We start from the raw sequence: 13398 nt of genomic DNA on the forward strand, positions 1-13398 counted from the left end.
TATATGTGTAGCCATACATGTTCCATTAATATATTGCAGTATATTGAAAAATATAAGCACTAGTTTTTCCATATATGGAGATGTATTAAATCTTCATATATGGAGATTTAATGTATTGCATTATATTTTCATAAGGGAACATATTTATTTGAATTCACTGTATTGTGGAGGAGCATCTACAGGCTGGTGATGAATGGAAGAGCTGCTGAACTGAGGTATCACCACAAGAAAAAAAAAAACACTATATGAATGGCTGTATGATTACTTTTTATTGATAATATTATGCAACAATTATTTAACCAAGTACCAAGTAGCTTGCATATTTCCAGTACATGGACACTCAATACTAAATTAAAATATTATTTTTTTTTATTCATTTTACTCAAAGTGCAACTAAACTGGGTTTACAAGATTCTCTTACCTCTGAGCTGTTAAGAGCATGAAATTGAATGGGCCTGAAATCAGAGGGGCTGTGGAGGTAGAACTTGAGGGACAAACTGCCTGCACCTTTAGGGGAAAAAAATGTGCATGTAATGTTTTTTATAACATCTTGCTGTGAGATGGCAGAGAAATGCATCAGTATTACAGGTTTACATTTGTGACCATACAAGTAAAATCAGGAAATTTAATTAAAGCAAATGAATCCTTAAGCTTCGTTTTGTGCTTCTAATATACTTTGCACGAGTATAGTAGCGAAGTACAATATTTTAAGAAATGAGCAGGTTTGTTGGATTATTTTTTTAGTTCTATCAGGAGGGAAAAATGTGTATCTATCAGAAAACACACAGGTTGAGCCCTAAGGCCTTAAGTTCAGAAGTACAATAGCCTAAGAACCCCGACCAAATATTTCACATGTGGCATAGGAAATTTATCACTCTGTTATCACGACATAGATAGAGGGTATAAAACATGCTAGAAAAAAGATAACATGTCAGCATTAAAAAAATTAGAAAGTGGCGTGACTATACAGCCAAGTATAGTGACCTATACTCAGGAATTACGTGCTTATTAACCCATCAAAGTGCACACACACCCAGAGTAGTGAGCAATGTTTGTATAGGTCACCGGGGGGGAGCAGTTTGGGGTTCGATTGCCTTGCTCAAAGGGCACCTCAGTCGTGTAGTATTACCCGGCCTGAGACTCAGACCCACAACCTTAGTGGTTCTCTCTCTAACCATTTCAGGCCAAGACTTCCCCCACAAACCACCGTTGGCAGCAATGGGATTCAAACCCACGCCGCCAAAGACACTGGAGCCTAAATACCATCACCCCAGACCACTTTCGGCCACGCTACCCTGCTATCAACTGTCAAGCAACAGGGTGTATAGTACATGTTCTCAAGTTTTTCACATGAAGTACTCCCTTAGCATTGCACGTTTTGTATATCTCCCTACATTCTGACACACACCCACTTCCAGGTCCCAAGCAGTCTCTACTAATGAGCTGATGAGTTGAGATCAGGTGTGATAGATGTGGATAGACATACTAAAACTTGCAGGGCTGAGAGAAGTACTCCAGAGAAAGTTTTGAGAAACTATTGAGACTATTAAATAATAACAACAGGAATGATGAAGGAGTCTGCCTTTAGAGGTTGGCAGCAGATGTTTTACTGGGAAGTCACTTTAGCCAGGACTGGTGGCAAATAACACTAAACAGACAGAGCAGGCATCCCAGTGGAAATGGATGAAATGGAACGAGTGGTGGCAGAACCAAGAGATTTGAGTTTAGGGGTGATTAAGGATATGATTAAGATGTAAAAAGGGCAAAGATCACCAGTAAGTTTGAGGAACATAAATTATTTAAAGGTGCCATAGGGTACAAAGTGAAGCTTTTACAAGGTGTTTGAACACAGTTGTGTGAAAGCAGTGTGTTAAACAACACCAGCCTATAATGGTAAAAATCCACTCACTCATTTTTTTATAATCTCAATAAATCATAAACAGTCTCTCCATACTAGCAGTTCCAGATTTCTCACTACTTTGACGAAATACTCTGGGAAAGTCCTGCTCATTTGTGATGCTCTCTGCCCTATTAGCATATACACAGCCCTGATGCCATGTCCACACTAATACGTTTTCGTTTGAAAACTCATCTTATTCTCTCTGTTTCGGCCTTCCGTCCACACTGAGACGGCGGTTTTAGTCAAGGAAAATGGAGCTTTTTAAAAACGCTCTCCAAAGTGGATAAATTTGAAAAAGCCGTTTTCGCGCTGTAGTGTGGACAGTGAAAAAGGAGGCTTTTGAAAACGATGACGCAAGTTTAGTCATGTGACGCATATTATACCAATAGATATCCGCATTTATACTGGTATTGTGCACATTATGTGCTATGCACTTTCACACTATTGCTATAGATGTGTTACTTTGTAAACTCTTCATATCATAGTCCTGCAAAGATGAAAGCAAATTTACTTGTGATCACTATTTGCGGCAAAACATGAGGGCAACTGCATTATAGACATACAATCGTGAGTGTGTGCGACCTGGATTGTTTTGTTCAAAAGAAATAAAGGTAAATTAAATACAAGGAAATTAATATAAAATAGGAAATATACAAAGACAGTTTACTACAGAAAACTACAGTTCAGTCGAAACATTAAAATGGTCCAAGAACTAGTAACTTAAACAGGGTTTGTACAGATACTGCAAAATAAAATGCAATACTTTTTTGGTTTTCAAGGACTAAAATCAGATCTCACTTATCAATCAATATTGTTATTATCTTTCAATTTCTAATAAATAAACAAATAAAACAAAATGGTAAAAATAAAGTTCAGCACATGCAAAGAATGCAATGACTGTGGCAACTTTTACATTTGAAAGGATATTATTGCAAAGTTTCCTTATTCAAATTGATTTTTTTTCATGAATATATGATTGACCTGAAGAATAAAAGCTATATCATACTCTTGGAAAATTATAAGCTTTATCACGCTCATAGACACTAGGGGTGTGACAATACACTTAGCTCACAAGGTGAGACAAAATGCAGATATTTGGTTCACTAGAACGAGGCAACATTTTAATACTTTAGGAACTTTTCAAATGACAAAATATTTGTCTTTCAATCACAAAAGTTAAACAATGCAGTTGTATTTTGAAATGTTTTAACTAATCTAGTGCTTAACTAATGATTATTTTACTTATCAGGGCGTCCAGGGGTGCCAGGTTTTCGCAACAAAGCTCACCCAATCGCATTTCGAGGTGGGGTTCCCCAGTAAAAATCGAATTGGGGGGGTGGGGGGTTGGGTAAAATACAAGTTTTTCGGCGGGGATCCTCCATTCAAATTCGCATTCCAGGGGCTAAATATCATATTATTAAGGGTCGCTTCAACCCGCAGACATGAAAAACAACCTGCGGCAACAGTGTTTATGTAGCCCAATTCCACAGGAAAACAGCGGACTTGGCAACATTGGTCTGATGTTTATAAGAACAAAAACTTCTGATTGGCTAGTAATGTTAGTTTGGTAGACAGTGAAAGCTTTGTACCTCTCATACATTGATAGGCGAACTCATGAACTTGAACGTGTTTTTAAATGTAGGACGACTTTTTTGCCCCAGACGCCACACGCCAGAGATCCGGCACGGTGCCGGAGAACTTTAAGGCCTGCACACACACCCACAAAACGTTTGAGAACTCCTGATTTGCCTCATTACTCACCTGAGAAGGACAACAGCAGGAGCTAGCTTTACAGGCAAATGCTGACAGACAGATGGAGATGATAAACTCAAGCAAGGAGAATACCAACAATACACCACTGATTCCCCTGAAGAGAGTCTGAGAAAAAATTCAACATTAGCACAAATAATTGTTACAAAATAAATGATAATTACTATTCACACTGGTACATTGAATGCTCAGCAGTCAAGCATCTACTATCCTTGAGGTTCATATAGTAATATAACTCATTTAGGCAAATTAGCGTGAGAGCACAATCCCATAAAAGTGCCGGTGAGAGTGAAATGTTCTGTGTGTGATCTACTGACAATGAGCACATTAAAGAGCACAGGCACAATGTATCATTTCCATAATGACAAATGCAATCCAATGCAAATAAAAAGGAAAATCCTACAATTGCAAATAAAATAAAGGTCAGCCACAAATATAACTGTGTTCTTTTCGCTGATGTTTCGCTGCATGTCTTTAGTAAACCCTGACAATAGTTTTTAACAAGCTGCTAGTAAATCTGGCCCTTATAGGTCAAACTGGACTGAGTTTACAATAAACGTATAATGCCAATGATGTCTTGCATTGTAAATGATCTACAAACTACTTCTGAAATGCCAGATAAAAAGAGTGAACAGATGAGTGCAGATTGAAGCTTGTGTACTGACGACACAGTGATCTTACTGTAATTACTAAATAAAAGTTTCATTTACGTTTAGACACAATATGAAATCAAATGTGAATATAAAAGTTGACATACCTTATACTTTGTCTCTAAATAATAACAGTCATAACTGCTGCAGTAAGTGTTCATTGGTCCTAAAGCCAGATCCAGTGAAGTGAAAATAATGGCGATGCCTGCGGTTAAAGTACTGAAAATGTTCATTCCAAGTGAAGCATTCACCTGTAGATATAAAAAAAGATTAAGAAATTAGCAAGAACTTTAAACCGGTGTTAACATGTCATGTACACTTATAAAAAATATATAAATAAACATAATATAAACATATAACACTACAAGTATGATCAATTTTTAGGCCTGCATAGCTAACTATCTGAAGCGGTAATCTAACTATACATATACCATAAATAATTGACTATACATACACATAACCTAAGACAGACTATACCAGTACTTTACATAATAACTGTGCATGATATTATGCAAAAGAGGTATTTAAGGTTAACAAGCAAGTAGTGCAGTATGATTTGTGGTGTAAGTGTCTGGTGTGTATGCAGAGGACACTTTCTTATAAACACTCCATGTTTCAAGGAAAACATTGTGCAATACTGTATATATATAGTATAAGTTTTTACTATAAATAGTTGATTGAATCAATCAATCGATAGTTAGATCGAATGCCTTTTCCACATCCAACAACAGATTATCTAGATCCTGTGCCAAGCCCCCATGCATATTATATTAAATTATATGAATTTTGCTTACAACAATTAAAATTACCTGGCAGCGGGGTAAGAAAAATTATCTTAAAACAAGATTATTTTCCTTACCCCACTGGCAGATCATTTTTATGTTCTAAGCAAAATTCACATTAAAAAAAAAAAATCACAAAATTCCCTAATATATCTGCCCATAGATGGATCCTCTGATAGGAGGAACACAATGGCCAATCAGAGGTGTTTAAGAATCCGCTCAACAGCACTCAAAATGCTCGCAGGAAATGCTGGTATTGTTGATGTCTCATTTTAATAAAAAATTGAGTTAAAAATATCAGAGAAGCCACACAAAACACATCTTACACCATCATCCTCTCAAAATTTTCCCCAAGCACTCAGATTTGAAGTTATCAGTTCTTGAAATTTGATTGGCTAGTAAGTCTTTTTATGTAGACAAGTCATATTATGTTATGACATCCACCACTGAAGATTCATAATAAATTTAACTGCACTGATCCTACAGTTTCAGTGTTGAGTTGTAGCGTCTCCTATAGGTGCAACTTTGATGCAATTTAGTGTGAATTCTCAAAATATATTGATGTATATCAAGTTTCATTACGTTTTGTTATTGCGTTCAGGACATAAATATCAATTTGTGAAAAAAGAGGGTTGCCGACTGATTAATTCACTTACATCATCACAATGCTTTAATTAATCAAATCATATTATCATTGCGCCACCTAGTGTTGGATAGATGCAGATGTTTGGGACCTTTCTGACAAGTTTAGGGTCTCTAAGAATTATGGTTACCAAACCATTATGGTGGTTCTCAATTCCAGTCCTCGGCTCGCTCACCACCGCTCTGCACATTTTGTAGGTATCTCTTATCATTTCAGACGTTCTATTCGACCATAAGTGCCCTGCATAGTGGACATCACAGGATATTCCACCATGATTCCAGTTCGAAGGGAACGTCTCTGTTCCATTTAAAGTACATTCAAGTGTGCGAGGCGTGAATTTAAATTCTGTTTATTTACAGAGGTCACACTTCACACTTCTCTAGTAAGTTTCGTCTGTGTGTGAAGACGCTGCAGGACGTGGTGTAGTGCAAATCCATGAAAGAATGTTCCAAAGTAAAGTAAACTTCAACAGATTTCCCCTGCTCAGGGACCCTGACAATGGGAACACAGGGAGCTCTCTTCTAATGAGTTGGTTATCTGAATCAGGGCCCGTATTCACAAAACATCTTAAGGCTAAAAGTAGCTCCTAACTTGCAGATTTTGGAGAAAATCTTAAAAATAATGGGTGTGTCAGTCCTAAATTTAGGACTCCTAAATTTTTGCTCTAAGAGTATTTCACAAAAATTTAGGAATCTTTTGTATCTGTAAAGACTCTACGTTTATTTGTTTGCACTCAGAATAGCAACAAAATGTTGTGCTTTTGTAAAATAATTAAAGCAAACATGATGTGCTTTCTGACGTCTCGGACTCTGTGAACTTGAGCACGTCACTTCGAAACTCTGTGGATGCTTGCCTTATTACAGACATGAAAAATATATCTATAGAGAATGAAACTTTTTAATGAACCAATTCAAATAGAAAACAAATATTCTCACATTATGTAATCCGTATGAAACATGCATACAGGTGCTGCGGAGATGAGTCACTGTCACAGACTTCATTTCTTAAACCGAAAACAGAAAGCATTGGTGTAACAATAAATTAAAACGTTAATGCATTGTACATGCTGTTTTTCCCTAAGAAATTCATAATTATTATTTTGACTTCTGTCTATTCCTTAGTAAAAGTTCGTCTCAGCAGCTTTGTGAACAGGTTTTAAGAAAAAACTCTTTAGGAGAACTCTTAGTGGTAAGATAAAATGTTTTGTGAATACAGGCCCAGGTGTGTTAAATAAGTGCTACCCACAAAAAAAATACAGAAAGCGGTGGGTCACCAGGACTGGAATTGAGAACCGCTAGCTTAGACCCTTAAAAGTAATAACTGCTGTATACATACCAGACACAAACTGGAAGGTGAATTAATTTTATTTTCTGCAGAAATGCAGAGTGCGCCTGCTGTAATGTACTGAGAAGAGAAAAAGGCAAAAATTAAGGCTTGCGTTGGAATATGTAGCTCGTATCATAAAAGACAGAACACTTGATAGTATAACAGTTTCTTACGATGAGAGATCCCCAGTAAGGAAGACCAATAATAACAAAGATGGACTGTGCAAAAACTGTAGACACAATGCCAAACAGGAAAGTCAGCACACCGATCATTATCTGAACCGTCTGTGAGGGACAAAAAGAATGCAGAAAGTGTGAAAATGTACAGTCTTTCATAAAGGGGAACAATTTAAAATGTGGAACTAATTTGTATGAATGTCATTGTATTTCCTAAAACATTCTTCTCTGTGATTGATACACTGTAAAGTTTCCTATTTTACTCTGTAAATGATAAACCCGATTTTCACAAAGGCAGCAAGTCACATTCTTCAATAAAAATGATGCTTTGTTAGTGTGTGGACTACTCAGTTAAAATCTATTCAAATACTTTTCTCACCTCACACTAACATGCAAAAATAAAAAGCAATAATATGGGTTCATGAGACTTTTCTCACCCCAAGGGCTTTGGGTTGGCCTTTCAGAAACGCCTGAAGTCCACGAAGAGGTGACACTCCCGCCACCCGTTGTACGTAAACAGGCACAGGAGCATTTGTCCCCGTCACAACAGGTGCTGCTTGTGTTGGCGGTTGAAGCTGGATGATGAGCGTTGAAGAGTTCATGGGTATGACTGTGCTGGACATGCTGGGGTCTGAATCCCAAACTGACCTGAACAAAACCACAGTCATTTAAAACATGTCAACGATGTGATTATGGAATAGATTTTAAATAGTTGATAACACACATTTCATGTTTAAATGCATATTCCATTACATTTAAATAATATCGTAAGAAACACCAGTTTGCATATCAAGGAGCACAACGAGCTGTTTTGTAAAGCTAAAAATAGTTGAAAGCGGACGCGAGTCACAATAAATTACAACGTAATGTAAATATTAAACAAATTATAGGACTAATTGTTTGTGAGCATAAACTTTATCTACTCTCACTGCTAAGCAGGGGAGAACCGAAAACATAACTTGACTTTGATTTGATTTATAATGTATTCGCAGAAATGTATAATAACTACATTTAATGATAAACTACTCATGAACCCAACAAACATGAGACGTCTATACGACGTGCAGATCAAGTCTAAATTGCGTCGGTCGGTCTGGACCTTATCTGGACGTCTACTCGACGTGCAAATCCGGTTCGAATCTGGACGTCGATACGAGGTTCAGAATTTGACCGTCAGGCTAAGGATTTTCTTGGACGTCTGTTCAACGTGCAGAACAGGTTCAGGAAATCGACATAACTTTTTTTTTTTATACATATAAACACAACAAAGCATCCTTGATTTCTGATTTAAATATCACATGTAGCCTACTCTTCTGAAACAGGTGTCAAAAAATTTTAATATATCAAATGTTTACAAACATAGGCCTAATTAAAGACCATAAGGTGACCATATAAACTTACAATGGATTTAGTTATTGTTTTGAGTCGTATTTTTCACTGGGAGCATTGACAGAAACGCCGTTTATATCTGTATTAGATACAGTGTAAACGTGATGTTACGTCAGTGACGTAAACGTGATAGTGCAAAAAAAAAAAACCGTAAACGCGATGGCGCAAACAACCACGAAGACGGAAGAATAATTCTGTTTATTACAAAAGACTGAAGTTATAACTACCGCCATCCTTTAATTTATTTTATTTCCTATGTTGAGGACACTTTATAAACCTACAGAGATACCAGACCAGCGAATCCACCTTCACAGCGGAGGCCGGAGCTAATATACCGCGATTACTTGATTTACATGGAAATCCAAACTGTAGCGGTCATCCCCTGAGGGCAATTGCTGAGCCAAAAGTAAGCATAAATGTCTAGCTTTTTTATTCGCCGCTTTATCAATCCTAATGTTAAACTCCCCTTCTACTTCAGTTTAATAGTTCAAATTATTTATTTGGATTATAAAGATTATATATTTTCAAATTCCTCTTTGTAATTGTACATAACGTTATCCGTGTTGTGTTGCTAATTGCTGAGGTGGTCCAAGTTACAGTCTGAGGTAAAATTATGGATGATCGTTTTTAAGTAAGTTATTAAAATTGGTCACTAAAACAGGTAACTAATTTTTCTTGATCAAATAAAGAAACGGTTTTAGAACTTATTAAAATTATTTTTTTTTCATACTTTTCAGGACGGGGAATACAAATGTAAGAGTTTAACTTCTGCTTCAAATCTACATTAACTCTACTGAGTAAGTGTAACACTACTGACACCTAGTGGTTAAGTTTTAGTACTGCAAATACAAATACATTCTGTCACTACATTAACAATAATGTAAGATTTTCAAAACTTTAACTTAACTTAACTTTTGATCCTCATGTTCAGAACATGGTTAAAGTATCCTTTATTGCCACCTTTAGAAACATTGCAAGATCATGTCCCCCATGTTATCGTTTTGTTACCAATACGCTTTGTCTTTTCTCAAATTGATCACTGTAATGCTTTGCTTGTGGGGGTCTCGAAATCTACTTCTTAAACAAATTGCAGTATGTTCAAAACACAGCCGCCAGAATCCTGACAAGTTCCAGGACAAGTGAGCACATCTCTCCAGTCTTGGAGTCCTTGCACTGGCTTCCCGGTCAGGCTTTCGCTGATTTTTAAAATTCTTATGCTTACCTACAAGGCCCCTGCATGGTTTAGCTCCAGAATATCTGACTGAACTTTTAACTGTCTACACCCCAAGGCGTAATCTTCGCTAATCGGATTCTGTATTTTTAACTATTCCTGTAACTCGCTTACGCTCTATGGGTGACTGGGCCTTCTCTTCTGTGGCACCTAAACTCTGGAACTCTCTCCCCTACTGAAATTAGACAAGCTGAATCCCTTAGTATTTTTAAATCTTCTCTTAAAACGTATTTTTTTCCGGTTAGCCATATGTGATATGTTTCTCTGATTGTCAATCTCAATGTATTTCTGTATTTTCTGTATGACTTGGTAAAGCCGCTTTTTAAGGCCTCCTATAGAAAATAAAGTTTATTATTAAGTGTTCCTGTATTAAAACTGTTGCTCACGCGAGTCTGTAGAAATTAGGCACTTTAAACTTTAAAATAATTTTTTTTAATATCAACGCTTTTGAAATGATTCACTAAAGACAGTAAAAAATCAGTCTGGCAGTATTTTCTGATCATATGTTCACTACAGAGGTCAAAATGAGCATTCAGGAAGCTATATTTATATTTATAATAATCATTTATATTTGTGTTTCAGGGCAGTTGGTGAAGACCGAGAGATGTTGTGACCTAATTGTGACAGTTCCTCCTGAAGCACACCAGACTCTACTGTATATGGACGCCTGTCCACTAGCACTGGACATTTACAACATTTGGTGCCAGGGACCCTCTTGTAGAGAAAATTTTTCCAGGACACCCCTCAGAATTACGAAAACAGATTTTAAGGCTTAAAATTATTGTGGGTGAAGTATAATGAACATAATATGATTGTTTTATTTATTATTATTTTTTTTAAATAGTCCCATTTTTTTAACAAAATACATTTGTTTAATAATACAGCACAATATAGAGCTAAGTTGCACCAGGTCAGAAAAAACACATAAGTTGCATCTGTGTATAAGACACATTTTACTATTAATTTCAGAAATAATTTAAATACTGATAAATAAAACAAATTTTAAGAAACTTAAAAACTATAAACACTGTAAAAGATGTATTTTATTTCCTTCTCTCACTTCAAATCATTTAAATTGAATACTATTCAAACAGAACAAAAATAAAAAATATTTAGGCCTATGTATATGTACAATAAAAATTTAGTGCCATTAGTTACAAGCAGTATTTATTTTGTTTTCAATTAAAATGCACTTGCTATCTCAGTTTTAAAACCAGTCCTGAATAGAAAACACAGTGGTACAGACAATACCACTGTGTACAGACAGACTTGAGAACTACAGTCCTGTAAGTGCCTGCTTTTAAGTGTTTACGGTTTGCTTAGAATAATTCAGCACATCTCTGTGAAGATTAAAAAAATATGACTTGTAGTCTGGAAAATATGGGGAGAACACAGGTCCCTTTGCTTTGGTCCCAGCAACCCCAGATTGAAAACCCTGCATTGTAGCATATTGTGTGTTTTTTATTATTATTATTGTGCATGCAGATAATATTCGGGCACATGAACACTTGACTATTGAATAATAAAGAATAATATCTTAAGAATTTTATGCTAATTGCAGTTGAAATGAAAACGAAAAAAGCTTTTTAGTCAAGCTCCAGTAGGTAAAATATAGCCGTGTGGACCTAAATCAAAAATAAATTGCTGTTAATTGTTATCCACTGTATAATGAGTGAAAATTATTATCTTTATTTTCATGGTTTTTGTGTGAACAGCTTACTGTTTCTTTTAGGAGTTTATTTACAAAGTACAAAATAGAAATTGCATTGAAATAAAACATGAGAGAATTTAAATGAATGCAAGCCAAAAGAGGTGGTTTATTTTGTTGTTCCACTAAACAGTATAAAATGACGTCTAAATGAGAACTTATAAGACGTTGAGCACATTGTCCAGGAAACACTATCTTCGAAATCACCTTAACCTTCTAGAGATGTCCAAAAGACGTCGAAAAAAGACGTCATAAAAACGTTCATTCTGGCGCTTCAGGGGACAAAAACAACAAAAAGACATCGAACAGACACACTAACAATAAGACAGAATAAACACCTCGACTTACCAAACACACGCACACATCTAATATTGTGACATTTATATGACTGCATCATATACGAGCAGAAAATGCTGGACTTACCGATTATTAAGACAGAAGTTTACAGCGATCTTAACGGAGGAGGAACTGCTTCTTTTGGTTTCGATTTACCTGTGAAGCACCTGTAACCGATCAAATGACAAGCAGCCTCCCGGCTGTGATTGGTCCATTCTGACTCTAAAGCGGCTGTGATTGGCTCATGTCGGGTTGAGCGCACCGCTCGTCCTTGAAGTCACCTCATATATAAATTACACGTAATAAATACCGAGTGTTTCGCGGAAATAAGCGACTGGCTATGGGTCAAACACGGCGGATATAAAGATGTGCAGGATGAAATATATGTTTACTATGCTGTTACGTGACCTACAACACTCTGTTCTCTTACACAATCATTTACATGATGGGCGATTTGTCTTTTTTTTTTTTTTATTTATAGCTGTTCTATTCTTTATCATTTACACACAACTAGATTCGTTTTGATATAGAATGACACATATTTCACAATATAAGGTGCTTTAATAAATCCATTGCTATATTGCATGCGGTGCATTAGTATCTGATTATGATCTTTTGAACTTATTTTTAAAATATAGAATTTTAGTAATTCATATAAAGGGAAAAGGGGGGAGTTTATTTTTATTTTTTTTAATCATGCAAATATTCTATGTACTGGTCCTTTTCTTAACTACAGTCTCAGATAAGACTTAAAAGTGTAGTTTTATGTTGACAGACCATGTTTTAAAATGTTTCGGGCACTTACTGTGGCACTGGTGGTCAGTGTAAAGGACAGACTCTAGTGAATAATGATGCAAACAATGCAACAGTGCAAAAACAATGACACATATAAAAAGAGTCAATCTGCAAAGGTGCAAAGGAAGATGCCTTGCTGAAGTCTGGAGCTCAAGATCATTGTATCTGGTAAGTGGTTTCATTGTAAATCTGCACAGAATCACCTTCACATAGAAACAGATTGTTTTGATCATGTTAAAATGGTATTGCAGGCTCAGTCAAATCCAAATATATGATTCTACAGGGCTGCTGAATGCTTGAATCTGATTGGTTGGTGGATTTTTTAAGGTGTGCAAAAAAATAAATGTTTAAGCAGCTAATTAGGGTGTACTCACACTAGGCGTTTTGAACCGTTCCCGAGCGCATTTGACCCCCATAGCCCGGTTCGTTCGACTAGTGTGAGCGCTCCGTGCCACGCTCGGGCATGGTTCATTTAGCCGGCCCTGGCCCGGTTGGAAGAGGTGGGCTTTTAAAAATCGACATGTTTCAGAAGGCAAGGCATAGAGGAGAAACAATAATGTACTGTATGTGGAAAACAGTGTGTTTTTTTAACCTTAAACTGCATAAACACATTTCATTACACCAAATACACAAAATAACGTTCTTTTAAGCAACATCAAATGACTCCTTTAATTATTCCATACAGGCCCGAT

The 13398-nt window shown here is 36.3% G+C and overlaps 1 protein-coding gene across 1 annotated transcript; it reads right to left on the reverse strand.

Moving 5' to 3' along the window:
• Positions 1 to 461: 461 nt before the first annotated feature.
• On the reverse strand, positions 462 to 12150 carry LOC109094946 (membrane-spanning 4-domains subfamily A member 8-like). Its single transcript, XM_042723003.1, has 7 exons — positions 11999 to 12150; positions 7685 to 7895; positions 7245 to 7355; positions 7081 to 7149; positions 4428 to 4571; positions 3660 to 3778; positions 462 to 501 (listed from the first exon to the last, which is right to left on the reverse strand). Exons 2-7 carry the CDS (start codon positions 7868 to 7870, stop codon positions 462 to 464), a joined length of 669 nt encoding a protein of 222 aa, XP_042578937.1. The 5' UTR covers positions 7871 to 7895; positions 11999 to 12150.
• Between the last annotated feature and the right edge of the window lie 1248 nt (positions 12151 to 13398).

Source organism: Cyprinus carpio, chromosome B4 (genome assembly GCF_018340385.1).
Source record: "Cyprinus carpio isolate SPL01 chromosome B4, ASM1834038v1, whole genome shotgun sequence".
NCBI lineage: Eukaryota > Metazoa > Chordata > Actinopteri > Cypriniformes > Cyprinidae > Cyprinus > Cyprinus carpio.

What these genes read in the sequence shown, in the direction of transcription:
- LOC109094946 (XM_042723003.1), bottom strand. Translation starts at nt 7,870, where the DNA reads ATGTCCAGCACAGTCATACCCATGAACTCTTCAACGCTCATCATCCAG. An exon ending in CTTACTGGGGATCTCTCATC is followed by an intron (nt 7,150 to 7,244) that starts GTAAGAAACTGT and finishes TTCTCTTCTCAG; the next exon opens with TACATTACAGCAGGCGCACT. An exon ending in ATTTAGAGACAAAGTATAAG is followed by an intron (nt 3,779 to 4,427) that starts GTATGTCAACTT and finishes ATTTTTTCTCAG; the next exon opens with ACTCTCTTCAGGGGAATCAG.